Source organism: Acipenser ruthenus, chromosome 22 (genome assembly GCF_902713425.1).
Source record: "Acipenser ruthenus chromosome 22, fAciRut3.2 maternal haplotype, whole genome shotgun sequence".
Taxonomy (NCBI): Eukaryota; Metazoa; Chordata; class Actinopteri; order Acipenseriformes; family Acipenseridae; genus Acipenser; species Acipenser ruthenus.
The window spans coordinates 240,890-254,810 of NC_081210.1; the positions used below are offsets into that span (position 1 = coordinate 240,890).

The 13,921-nt window shown below is 44.3% G+C and overlaps 2 protein-coding genes across 6 annotated transcripts; one reads left to right on the forward strand and one right to left on the reverse strand.

Annotated features, from left to right (window-relative positions):
• Positions 1 to 361: 361 nt before the first annotated feature.
• Positions 362 to 7,885, forward strand: LOC117973643 (bifunctional apoptosis regulator-like). 4 transcript variants are annotated; one of them, XM_058995697.1, is made up of 9 exons: positions 366 to 564; positions 1,095 to 1,240; positions 1,578 to 1,934; positions 2,285 to 2,489; positions 3,810 to 3,979; positions 4,474 to 4,618; positions 5,021 to 5,197; positions 5,801 to 6,000; positions 6,385 to 7,885. In XM_058995697.1, exons 3-9 carry the CDS (start codon positions 1,666 to 1,668, stop codon positions 6,578 to 6,580), a joined length of 1,362 nt encoding a protein of 453 aa, XP_058851680.1. In that variant the 5' UTR covers positions 366 to 564; positions 1,095 to 1,240; positions 1,578 to 1,665; the 3' UTR covers positions 6,581 to 7,885. The 4 variants fall into 4 exon arrangements, with proteins under 4 accessions (XP_034782503.1, XP_058851680.1, XP_034782500.1 ...); XM_034926612.2 differs by lacking the exon at positions 1,095 to 1,240 and having other exon boundaries at positions 362 to 449; XM_034926609.2 differs by lacking the exon at positions 1,095 to 1,240 and having other exon boundaries at positions 367 to 564.
• Positions 7,808 to 13,145, reverse strand: pla2g10 (phospholipase A2 group X). Of its 2 annotated transcripts, none has more exons than XM_034926818.2 (4): positions 12,636 to 13,145; positions 10,410 to 10,587; positions 8,962 to 9,068; positions 7,808 to 8,191 (listed from the first exon to the last, which is right to left on the reverse strand). In XM_034926818.2, the coding sequence occupies exons 1-4, from the start codon at positions 12,802 to 12,804 to the stop codon at positions 8,043 to 8,045; spliced, it is 603 nt and encodes a 200-aa protein (XP_034782709.2). In that variant the 5' UTR covers positions 12,805 to 13,145; the 3' UTR covers positions 7,808 to 8,042. The 2 variants fall into 2 exon arrangements, with proteins under 2 accessions (XP_034782709.2, XP_034782710.2); XM_034926819.2 differs by lacking the exon at positions 12,636 to 13,145 and adding an exon at positions 12,429 to 12,525.
• Between the last annotated feature and the right edge of the window lie 776 nt (positions 13,146 to 13,921).

The window sequence follows — 13,921 nt, forward strand, 5'->3', positions numbered from 1 at the left end:
CTGTCTTTTATTATTTAAAGTTAATTGTCTTTTATAATGTTATGAAGTTTTCATATTCCGAATTAATATAATATTATTTCACTTTCCTTCCTAACGCAGGCATAATTCAATCATTTAAAATGTACCCACAATAAATGTCCGGATGTCTTTGATATACGCATTGGTTAATATATATATATATATATATATATATATATATATATATATATATATATATATATATATATATAATGTTTGATATGAACATTCAAGGCCACAGCACATTCGCAGATTCCGAGATTTACTCTTTGTTAAGATTGATATCCGCATAACCAATCGTATTGAGCAGAGCCGCCAGCTGCAGTCCCTCTCGGCCAATAGACTTCTCGCAGGGGCGGTACGTTAAGCGGATAGCATGAAATGGACGTGCTGTGATGTGTTTGCGGGCTCGTCTGTGAAGCGGGGCGGAGGTAGCGCTGTGTTTATATACGGTATAATAAGTCAGACGTGTACATTTGATGCGTTTTATATGGATTTCCTCGTCATGATATGAATAATGAAAGCCGGGGCTGTTGGGTGAGAAAGGTAGGCTGGTTGTTTTCATGACGTCATGCTCCAGTATGAGGAGCAGGTTCCACAGTAATGTTCAGTAACTTACATTTTTATCGTTACTCATTTAGTGTTTTACTTGCTACGTAAATAAATGAAATCGGTTATTTCTGTTTTCAATACATTAGGAACAGCAGTCGGGTGCACCGTCACACATACCATATCAGTTTGTACTGTACAGGTTTCCTCAATGAAACGCACACAGTGTGTTTAAATCCTAAAGTAACCTCGGTCATTGAAAGGAATTGTTACGCGAGGATAGACGTTGTGTTATTGCCGGTTAATTAGTAGAAATAAGTACGAAAAAGAGATCAGATAAACTGCGGTGTGTCAAAAAGTTGCGTGTGAAAGTAAAAACAGAAAATATTGGCACTACGACTATTAATATTATCGTTACACGAGACGTTTGTGGTTTATGTAACGTCGGTTTGAATGTATTCATTCAGCTTTGGAGATGCACGCTTTTTTTCACTTCATGTCTAAAACATTGTTTCCTTGTGTTTGAGTTTGGTTGACTCGTATGCGCGGATGCTGTGTGAAGTGCTGCGGCTGCCCCTGCGTGTCGTCACACGCTGTCTGAACTTGAACACAGCTCGCCCCTGTGCTAACCTTACTCAATAGTAACACAATCGCAGTCTCAGCTGCAGCTAAGGTTAGACTTTGTTCCCTGCTTGCCAGTTTGTTTGCACAATGGATACGGTTGCATTTATACATTTAATAGCCTCAGTTTTTTGCACAGCATTTTTAATGTCACGCTGCAGCTAAATGTTGCAATTGTTCCTGGTTTTACTGTTTGTTTAATAAGACACACCTGAGTTTGTTACCTGTACACGCTGTGGGTAAATCGAGCTTGTGGTAGAGTCTGGAATGGGTGAACCCACTGTGCAATAGGAGGCTAATTTCCATCCCTGACCAAGTATTGTACACTAAAAGTAAAATCCGATATTCCGGACTGATCCTAATGTGTTTTAATGACATCTTGTTTGCAGACTGTTGAAATGGCTTGGAAACATGATGCCTTGTGAGGCTGATGAGTAAAGACGCTTCACCCTGGGAGCGCTCACCAAAGATATTCCAATGAAGGGGGATGCTGATTCTGAAGAATTTAAGTCCGAGTGCTGGTACAATATAGAAAGCCCCCACAAAGCTTCCAGCAGCCTGATCTCTGAAAGCGAGTTCTCCTGCCACTGCTGCTATCACATCCTGCTCAATCCCACCACCCTGAACTGCGGACACAGCTTCTGCAGGCACTGCCTGGCGCTCTGGTGGGAATCATCCCGGAAAACAGAGTGTCCGGAATGCAGGGCGAAATGGGAAGGCTTTCCCAAGGTCAACATCCTGCTGAGGTAGTAACACGCACTGCCGCACTGCCGCACACACACTGACACACACACACACACATACACTGACACACTGACACACACACACTGACGCACTGCCGCACACACACTGACACACACACACTGACACACACACACACACACATACACACGCACACTGACACACACGCACACTGACACACACACTGACACACTGCCGCACACACACACACACACTGACACAAATACAAACATGCACACTGACACACACACACACACTGATACACACACTGACACACACGTGACACGTTCCTGTTGTATCGTGCAGCACCCTGTACCATGTTAATGTATGTTCATCTCCATGACCTTCCGCACAGGGACGCAGTAGAGAAGCTGTTCCCTCAGGTTGTGGTGGAGAGGCGGGGTGAGGTTGACTCGAGCCCCAGGATTGTACAGAGCCTGTCTGCGTTCCAGAGGTACGGGGAGGACCAGGCTTCCCAGGGGCTGAACCCGCTCAGCGGGCACCGGCCGCGAGGGTCCAGCTTCTTCTCGGGGGTGCTCGCCGCCCTCACCTGCGTCGCAGTGAGTATGTCTTCAGGGAGCACTGCCCCCAGCACCCCTGCGCTGCCCGAGTCCACTTGAGAGGACTAGTGTGCAGGGTACTGCAGGGATGGGGACAGGACTCCTGTTGCATAGCAGTTTCACCCATTCCAGGTTTTATTACAAGCTTAATTAGCTACAGTGTAGAGGTTTGGATCAAACTGATGAGCAATGGGTACCTGTGGTAATTAGTGCGCAGGTGCAGTAATCCAGTGATGCAGACAGACAACAAAGTACGGGTGAAATGGTTTCTTTTGATTATAATCCAGTGGTCTGATGACCAAGCAGTAAATAAGAGAGCTGGCAATACACAGCAATGTGAATTGCTCAGTAATAATAAAGGGTTGCAGTCCTGCAAATAATAAACACAGTACTAAAGACAATTAGACACCCACTCGCTCACAAGTGTAGAGTGAGTGCTGTCGGTGCTTGTGGTGAAGTACCGTTTATTACGTGACACAATGGTTAGGGTTAGGGTTAGCGGTTCTCTATTGTACTGGTCCTTCTGGGTTTAGCATAACCATACAAAGGAACAGATCACCTCGCTATGTCCCCTTATATACCATCAACCATGACCCCCTGGTTAACGAGTGCACCCGCTCCTCCAATCCGCGTCTGCCACGTTGTTTCCCTTCCGGGTCAATGATTCAGTGTACCGTAGCTCCGCGCCCTTTCTAGATGGCCGGCTTCTGCTGAACACTGGGAATGAATTGTCGGACCATCCAGTCCAGGGTACTCTGTTCCCTCTCCACAGCTCCCTCACAGGTCGGGAGGGAGATCTAACACCAAGAATCATTCTTTCTCTGTCACAGAGCCTTATTTCCGTCCCTGTTATGCTTTTCCACAAAGTTTGCATTCATAAAAAGGGAAAGCAGGATGGAATTGTGCTTGCATTTAAACAGGGGTTCATTTGTGTGTGTGTAATGAATTACTTATGAGCTTACAGTTTCACTTTCATAAGTCAAACAAGCATGCATTAACCCTGAAATCAAAGTGTAAAGGAAGGTGTTTCTGCAGCTGCAGAGTAGTTCATACTGAATGTGTCTTTGTCATGTTGTGCACCAGCAGTGGCGTGTTTAGCCTGTAGAATGACTCGCTCCAGTGTCTGTGTAAAGCAGTTCTGTGTAAGAAGCAGGCTATGATGGAGCTAGGATAGCATGTAAACACCACACTTCATTTCACTCTGGGTTTGTAATTGTCAGGCTGGTTATAGAAATAGACCCTCCCTTGTTTTTCGCTGTGTTCTCACAAGGCACAGTGCAGTTACTGTGTGCTGCCTAACTCAGGCATGGCCTCTTTCAGGTGGTGCTGCTTGGGTATCACTGGAGCAGCAGAGAGGCTCAGCAGGATCTTCTGCTCCATAAACCTGTGACAAAGTGGACCACAGAAGATGTCATTCTGTGGCTGGAGCAGCTGGGACCCTGGGCTTCTCTTTATAAAGAGAGATTTCTGGAGGAGCAAGTGAATGGAAGGTGAAGGATTTGCAGTGAGAGACCCTGACCTCTCCATCCACGGAACTCTATAAACACTCAATCAGATTATTATTATTATTATTATTATTATTATTATTTAATAAATACTTTTAATTTTAAATCAGCTGGGGAATACATTTCTGTTTGCTCATTTGTTTGAATTGCATTCTGTTCATGCTGTGGTTGATTGTAATGAGGGAGCGTGATCTGGAGTCGCTGTGATGCTCGGGATGCACTGTGCTACACAGAAATGCTCTTTGTTTTGGCGAATGCTCTGGAGTAGAAACTTAGAAATGTATTCCACAGCTCATCTATGACACTTGATGTGTCAATAAAAATATCAAAACCGTCATTAAAATATATATATAAATTGCAATGAAGATGAACACTGCAGGGTCTTTTGTAATTGGATCAAGGAAGTGTCATTAGAAGCCACTACCCCAACACAGAAAGAGCTGTGATTTCTCTGCTTTTATCTGAATGTTTGTTTGTAGACTCCTAATGATGCTTGAAGAAGAGGAGTTTGCCAAAAGTCCCTTCAGCATTGAGAACCACACCCACAGGAAGGCAGTGCTGATGGAGCTGGAGAGAGTGAAAGCACTGGGAGTCAAGCCTCCTCAAAACCTCTGGGAGTACAGGGTGGGTCATTATAATACACTGCACCCGGGCCGTGAGTGCGACGCGTCGGGGCTGAATTAAAAACACAACACTGCAGAATAGCTAGTGCTGAAGGATCTTCATGTGCCTGCTAAATGAAATGCTAATCAAGGTTTTAGACGCTCTAATGCTCAAGGATCTTCGTGTGCCTGCACAGGCACCAGGATGCAGCTGTTTATCTACAGCGTTACAGTTTAAATGATTTGCATATCCTGAAATAGTGTGAATAAAATAGAGGGTAGGTAGAAATTCAGAATAAGAAATTCAGAAATTCAGATCCTGTCATTTTAAATGTTCTAACTGTTGCTCCAAGTGATTGCTGGTGAAACTCTGACCTTGGGGGAGGTGTAGTTTGACTGCATGTCTCTTCCTTCTCTGTTTCAGGCTGTGAATGCTGGGAAGTCTCTGTTCCTGGTCTATGCCTTGAAGAGCTCTCCCCGCCTCACTCTGCTCTATCTGTACCTGTTTGACTACACTGAAACATTCCTACCCTTCATACACACCAGCTGCCCTGGCAGTGGGGACTCAGCTGAGGAGCCAGATATTCTAACAAAGCATTTGGTAAGGGAGCGTGGGGATGGGGTGTTCTTTTCAGTTCAAAGCTGCAGAGCATTGCCCATTTTAAGAGCCTGTTTCCTGTTTTCAGTTCCTCGTTTCCATTAGACAGACCCTCCGCACACAGGAGTTCTTTAAATAACAGTGGTGGTTGTTTTTATGAATACAATGAAATCATGTAACATTGTATTCAACACCTCTTTACCGTTCGCAGTGTCTCGCTGCAACAAACATTCTCTAGTTTATTTTGTGCTCATCTGCCAGCCAGATGGCTTGTATGAAAAATAGACCGCATTTTATAATCTTCCCTTTCCGCCTGTGGTGTGGTGGAAATATTTCTACATGCACAGGGATGGAAAGAAGACTCCTATTGCAGAACAGTTTCACCCATTGCAGGTTTTAATATGAGCTTCATTAGCTACAGTGTGCAGGTAGTAACAAGTTGAGGTGTCATATTAAACTCATAAGGAAAGCGGAAGGGATCTGCAGTGCCGTGGGAGTTGTCCCATCCCTGGTGCAGTAGTTTTAGTTTTGAGTGCTCAGCATGTCCCTGTTCAGATGTCTGCAGTGCACGACCGGGTTGTGTTTGTCTGTTTCTCTCCCTTGAAGCTGAATGACCCCAGCTGGACGCAGTGGGTGGAGTTCCTTGTGAAGTACTCCCTCCTCCCGTACCAGCTGATGGCAGAGTTTGCCTGGGACTGGCTGGCTGTGCACTACTGGACGTCGCGCTTCATCATTGTCAATGCTATGCTGCTGTCTGTGCTGGAAGGCTTCACCCTCTGGAGGTTGTGGTCACGCGGGGAGCTCAGGTAACACACCTGCCCATAAAAGTGGCAGCAGTTTCTGGCTGCTCAATGACCTGCAGGGTACAGGTGCTTTCGAAAGGATAGCAAGCTGCACACGTAGAAATAAACACCAGCAGCTATTTCATTTAAGGTTGTTTTAAATAAGCTAGGTTACCTTTTGATCGATGTTGGTCATTTACATTTCATTGTGTATTTCAAATCATGAGTGACAGCAGAGGATGCTGGAATACTGCAAGCCCAATGGAATTAGGTGATGTGTGTATTACTAAACACCACACTGTCTAAGGAGGTGGATATTGGGTTCAGTCCATAGAATGACTGTTCAGTTGACATGCAGCTCCTCTGCACAGAGTTGTGTAATGAGCCTGCGTTCTGCTTTCTCACCAGCAGGGCTCTTCCTCATCGCATGTGGAGTCACTTCTGGAAAGTGTCAATGCAGGGGCTGCTTGTCGCCATTGTCTGGCCCATGATTCCACAGTTCATCTGCAACTGCTTGTTCTACTGGGCCCTGTACTTCAACCCCATCATAAACATTGACCTGGTGGTGAAAGAAGTGCGTCGCCTGGAGACGCAGGGGCCGTAAGAGAAGTTAAACCTGCTTTAAAACCTTCACATCCTCGCTACTGAAAAGCCTTTTAAACGCCACGTGCTAGAAACGCGGTGGTCTGATGTGAAAATGAAGTCTGTGAGACTGCTGTAGCTGTGCCACGATGATGTCAAGGTAAACGTTTTTGAAACAACATTGAAAAGCAATTCTTCAGTGGCTTTCAAACCCATATCAAGCCGAACTGTAATGTTTAAATGCAGCTTTAATGAATAACCTGAAACGGATGCAGAAGAAAAGTGTGATTGATTTTAGAAAAGGAAACCCACCTGACGCTGATCAAATCGGGTGTTCGGTCTCTTTTACCACCAAAACAAACTGATTTTAATTTTAAAAGATAGTAATTGCAGTGTTCAATGGCATGTGGCAGTGGAACTGGTTACTGCATGCTGTGTGATTGGATGATCCTTCTCTCGCTCTTGGAGTGAAGTGCTCACTTATAGTCTTGTGCAGTTTATCATATCTCAACCTTGTGGGAGGGTGGCAGTCAGATTCCATTTGAACCCAAACAATAGCCTCGTCTGTATTTTTGATCGACTCATTGCAATAAAGAGATTACAAAGATAGACTGTTCTGTTTAACATTCGTGAAGGGATGTAACAGTGTTCCTGTGATCCAATCACATGACCTCTTGCAGGGATGCTACCAGAAATAACCCTCATTAGTGTTGAATCAGTATCTGCACCTAGAGCCAAATGCATCCACTAATTCCTCAATATAAAATATTAAGTGCTGTACCTGCCTCGAATTCATTCTTTTTCTCATTTTTTTTTATTAAATGATAGCGCCAAAACGCTTTGCAGAACATCAGCTTCTAGTGGCTTTTATGTGACGATTCCCTGCAAAACTGAGTTCAGTATATAAGGGCTATCGCTATTGGTTTTGGGTATGAAAGGTTCAAGCGCCATGAAAGGGTGGTTTGTTTCAGTTTATGTTTGAAGGAAAAGTTCTGATCTTGTCTATGGATGCTCTTTCAAAAAATGTTGTGGATGTTAATTTAAATGACTTGATTTTTGTGTTCAAATAAATTTGCACTTTGGTATAAATAGCGCTGTGATCTATTCATGCACATGTCATCTCTTTTTTTTTATGTATAATGTAGCAAAGTGATTGAATTCCTGATTTGTTTTTCTGTCTGCGTCATTGTTCTGTGTTGTAAAAGTACAATAATCGCATTCTCAGACGCAGAACAGAGGGGTCGAAAGGAGCACTATTGCACACAATGGGGTAAAATACAGTATGGAAAATATATGAAATGTATTGCAATAAAGAATTAAAGCCTTATTTTTCACACATTATATTCTCTTTTATTTCAATGCATACATCTTATTTTATTATACAACCCCCCCCCCCCCTCAAAGTTAAAAAGCTGTGTAGATAATTCTGACAGGTTGTGTGGCGATCGCAGTGTCATTTCCAGTTTCCAGACCTGTGTTGTAAGCTAGTAGTAGCTGCATGTTGGGTGGTCATATCCACAGAGGAAGTCCGGCCATACTGCGTACTTGGGTATGTAGGGAGCTCTGCGTAAGCATTTCGCTGCTTCCCTGTCGCACCTGCAAAGCATTCTCTCACATCTGTCCTTCAGCGACTCTGAAACAAGAATAATAAAAGAGGACCTGTGATCCACGAGCACAGTGATGTCACAGTCCCCTGCCTCTCCTCAGAGGCACTGCTTCTCAAACAGCAATGTGTTCTGTAACGTTGCAGACAGCAATACCGGAGTGTCGTTCTCTGTGCAGGGAAAACGAACAGTTCTGCTAACTCTGTAACTTCTACCAATAGGACAGAGAGCTCCACACAGGCCGGCCTTGGTCCCTTGTGTGGACACACATTAATCTAACAGAAATAGTCAAGCTTCCTCTTGAGGCGTGCAGTACTGCTGCATGCGTTCTGGCCAGGAAAGAGACGTTAAGCCTTTGTTTTTATCACGTGCTACACAAGTCCTCAACTGCACTGCGTCAACAACATGCGTTGATCGGATGTGCTTCCAGCCACAGGGCTTAAAATAGCGGTCTGTGGCTGGGCTTCATGTCCCAGGACTGGCCTCGGGCCTCCACATGGGGCAGCCCCATTTCATGTGGATTTGCTGTAGTTATGGCTCATGTTAAACAAAAACATCCTATTTTAACCACAACTCTGAATTTCACTGTATGATCAGTTAGACGGACGAGTTAACAGATTCTTAAGGTCTTGTTAGGAATACTAACTCAAAAGACACTGAAACACACAGCATGTGAAACAGAATGGTCTGCCTGTTTGAGTTGTTGAAATGCATGTGAAGTTGAAGTGTTATTAAGGTCACTTATTAATTGAAGCTGTTAAGCGGATCTGCAGCAGTTTCCTGCAGACACAGTGCTCACCGCAGTCTGCCACCCTGTCCTCACATGTCCAGTGGTACTTGTCAGTCTTGGGTTTGCACCCTGCTTGCTCAGCCCTCTCGTAGCAGCAGTCGTGCTTGTGGCAACACCTCAAAACAAAAAGAAAAACAACTCAAAACAGAGAGACATTCTGCTACTGATGTGTCTTCATAGGAACAGAGAGACATTCTGCTACTGATGTGTCTTCATAGGAACAGAGAGACATTCTGCTCTGCTGTGTCTTCACAGGAACAGAGAGAATCTGAGAAGTGTCTGTAATGAGATGTGACTGCTGGAGCCAGGCCATGCCCAGGAGGCATCGCTCTGCAGTGCAATCTCATAAACAGTAACCCTGAATTTAAACTTGAGTGAGATGGGAATAACCTTCTATTTCAACAGCAGAACATCTTTTTCCAAACTGCACTGGGAACAAACCTTGTGTGCAGACAGGCATTCGGACAAAGGGAATGAAAGGCAAGACTACAACATCCAGACATTAACAGCTCCTCTGGCGATGGGTCTAAACTCGACACCATTTACATTGTTGTAATTGTGTGCTCTAGCTAGACGGAGGGCTTTTTAACTTCCTTCAGATTTAGAGTGACTCGCAGTACTGCAGCAAGCACAAAGTAACAGTTAATTAGTCTGCCTACAGAACCCACAAATGACTGTTTTCAATGTGTGGAGAGCTGGGTTTGGGTTTTAAAACAGCACTTGAACTTCAGTAAGACAGGCTGGAGAATCCACAGAAACTGCACGCAAGGGCTCAGTTGGGCTATGGGAGTGTTTTTTTTACCTTTTTACACACACACACACACACACACACACACACACACACACACACACACCACAGTAAATACTGTTTAGGCCCTAAGAAACGATATGTTTCACAAACTGGATTGCAGTAATCATTGACTCACCTGTTTATCTGCTTACAGGTCTGGCAGGAATCAGAGGTTACAATAAACCCTCATAAAGTGCAGACCACAGGAATTCAGCATGTTATTGTTTTACTGCAGTGTCAGTGATTTACCACACTTTACCACACTTCAGACCTTGTGATCCTACTGAGTGAACCGGCTGAGGTTTTAAAAAGTGACCCTCTAACAAACAGTCCTGCATTTTCGTAACACAGCAGGAAGGGAGTAGACATGCCTGCGTCCGTGCAGCACATGGGGATTTCCAGTGTGCATTCGTAGATTGTGTTAGAAACAGGGTGCAGTAATTTACAGCACACAGGTCAGGAACTGACCAGTGAGAAGACGCTGCTGTCTAGAATGCAGAGCACTGCCTGATGCTTCAGTCAGACATGACAGTGATGAGTCTATCTGGGGTGTGTGCTGATCTGCATTGAACAGCTTCACAGTCAAACCTGGTCCGCAGCACAGCAGCAGCTGAAGGGCTGAGCTTGTCTGCATGCCACGCCGGGGCTGCGTTCACATCACACCTACCAGTCCGCCTTGTCCCTGGGCCAGCCTTCTCCCCCCAGCCCGCAGTAGCAGCCATACATGATGTAGGCGAGTGCAGAACGTCCCGTGCTGCACTTAATCACGCCAGCCAGCTCCAAGAGACCCCTCTTCCGAATGCTGTGAGCCCTCTGGAGAGGCTCTGTGAAGGCAGCCCTGTAAACTGGACAAAAACAGCACAACAAAACACAGAGCTTTTATTAAGAGGAGAGCACCGTGAGCCCCCGCCCAGACCAACCACCCCATATCTAATCACACACAAACCCAGGTCCCTAAAAACAAGCAGCTTTTATTAAGAGGAGAGCACCGTGAGCCACCGCCCAGACCCACCACCCCATATCTAATCACACACAAACCCAGGTCCCTAAAAACAAGCAGCTTTTATTAAGAGGAGAGCACCGTGAGTCACCGCCCAGACCAACCACCCCATATCTAAATCACCTGGTAGTGACCATGCGAGGGTCTGTAAACTACAATCAGTACTCAAAACAATACCGTCCACACAAGTCATTGAGCACCAGACACTCACAGATACACAGGCACTTATAAAATCACATGCTTTCCTCCATATAGCATGCAATAAGATAACTGCAAGCAGCAACCTGTTGTCTCATTTTATTTACCCGTTAACAATGTGTTTAGAGAAACACAAATACTTTCTGAAGATCATCGCTTTAGTTTAAAGTCAGCTTCTATTCACTTGGTAATAAATCAGGTAAAGTTGCAATGAATGTTCAACATTACAGTTTTACATACAATCAATCAATCTTTATTTGATAGAGCACCTTTCATAGTGGACCACCATCACAAAGCGCTTCTCACAATCACAGAGTTTACTGGCTGCTCCTGTGTTAGTGCTCGCTGGCTTCCCAGTCACGCATTTGTGGGTAAAAGTGACACATACTGCAAGCAAGTATACTGGTCAAGCAATCGTGCAGCAGCCCCAGCTCAGTGCTCGAGAAGTGACACATTGGTGCTCTATAGTTGTTAAAAACGTGCACAAGCTGCTTCTTATTTATTTCTTAGCAGACTTAATTTATTTCTTAGCTTCTCACTTAACAGTTACCATCTGCAGTTTAAACTCAGTGGCACAGACTGTTACTGCAGGCAAGTCTCTCCTGGTATTCTCCAACTAGATGTTAACCTGCGGTGCTCTGGTCAAAAGAAAGCAGCTTCCTTAATCTCTGCTGCCCTAATAACCACATGAAACTGAGAAGAACCACCAAGTTTATCAAAAAACAGAATACAAGTAATTCAAACTGTCATTGTAATTAATGTAGTGGCACTGCTATACGAATTGTCAGACAGCGAAAAGGAATTTAGATCAGAAAGCTTTGAAGCTGTTCCCTAGAGCCCTGCACGACATGCCAGCAATACAGGACAATCCAAACATGGCACTGTGTTCCATCCAACACATTTCACACCGCTTCACAAACTGAGCGCTTCCACAAACACAGTATTACAGGGACTCGCAAGTCTCTACGCATGTGCTTCTGAACCTGGTGAAACCTTGTTTTCAAAGAGCCCAGTGAAGTCCTCTCTGGTAGGCAATGTAAACCAAGCCGGAGCGTTCTACCGTCTCCCCACAGGCTGCTCCCACGCAGGGACCAAGCTCCTCCCACACTGCTTCAGCAGCAGCACCAGCAGGGCAATGGGAGCCTGGCTGTATTTCAATAACTTCTGAGGTTTGGAGCCGGTTAACAGCCTGCTTGTCGCCCAGCTGAAATACTGTATGGTTTATGGGCACTGCACAGGTTTGACCACAAAATATCATTCATACGTGAAACGTAATTAATATTAATGGCATGCTGTTATACAAGGTACCATTACCGCTAACAAACGAATTATATCCTTTAGAAAATATGACACGTCTGCCCATATGAAACAAAACCAAAAAACATAAGTTCAATTTATCGATTTATATACATATATCAGCAACCTCATCATTATGATGTTAGACACAGTGTTTTACAGTTTATTTTTAAAATACACGAACTGCCTTACCAAAGATAAGCCTTTTCTGAAGCATGTGCACAAACCTCACTTCACTCACTGACCGTCACGATTAAAAAGAAACCCTACAGCAGGCATTTGTTGACACTCTCGTTCAGGAAGCCACATGTGTGTAAGCCAGCTGCATCGCAGAGGTTGTAAAGAAGAGCACTCACTCACCGATACTATCCCGTGTACAGTTTCAGACACGACACTCACCAGACAGCAGCAACAGAAGCAGAAGCAGCGCGGGCATGATTGGTAGCAGGGGACGTTTCCAGCGGTACGCGCAAAGGTTTCCAGTCCTGTTTGCACTCGAGGCTGAACAGACGTCCTCTGTGGAGAAGCTTTGCAAAGTTAAAGCCAGCTGTGTAACCCTCACGGGCATCACTTCCTTATGAGTGACATAATCCCGCCTCAGATCTGCCTTGCTGAGCTTCTGGTTAATAAGAGCGCACCTGAGAGGTATTTATACTCCAGCAATTAGTGTGGCGTCTTAAACACTCAACCCTAGAAATACAGCACCGGTACGATGAAATACTATCAATGAATATTTACTGCATAATAATATTTTTTTTAATATATATAGAAAGCGCTGCTAGTTGCTTCTCACTTTCTAAAGAGTGTAATTACACGTCTGATGAAGTTTCACCGAGTCAGACGACTATGTACCCAACTCTTATCATTTTTATGATGATGGTGTCTGATTCGTTCATTGTTGGTCTAAGCAAGGATCCTGCGCTTCATTAATTCATTAAATCGCGCTCATTTCCTCGGCACACGTTACAGTGCGCGTGTGTAATGTCTGGCACCTATTTTGTAATAAGTAATGAATCTGTTATTGTAATCAATTAAGGTAATTGATAGGATTGTTAAAGATAATAAAGGAGGGACTAGACGAGGGAGAGTGCGTGTGCGTGGTTAGGCGAGTCAGACTAAATCTCTGTCGGTGTTTTGACATTTTCGCCTTCAGAATAAACCCTGTTAGTTTTACACAGTTCTGTATTACTATACTGGATGGTTTTAAAGGGGAGGATTGTGTTATGCGTTTGTTATTCCTATATTGCATTACCTTTTAATTACTGCTTCGCTACTATACGATCCAGAAGGGGTGTAGTTAAACAGAGGAGGGGTTAAGATTGCGGACCTCGGGAGGCTGGTGTGATTAGTAATTACTCGAGATTTGATGTTGTGTTATTTCGCATGGCACTTCTCTGCTTTATAGTTTGAAATGGATTAGGAGCACTTTTGGTTTGTTACTACTTGAGTGTCCACATAGCAAAGTCTCCATAGTAATTACAATAATGTGTACAAGTGCTGCTAGAGTCTTATTGTGCATCAATGTACGTTGTAATGCCCTTGTGTTTCCCGTGATATTGTGTATTCATGAGTTTTTAATGGCGTCCCTTATATAAAGATTACTCTTGTATCCTCGTCTGACAACTGCCTCTGTTTTTATTATATCCAGACCTTGCTGGTAAACACAGGTGGTGGCAGCGCTTTAC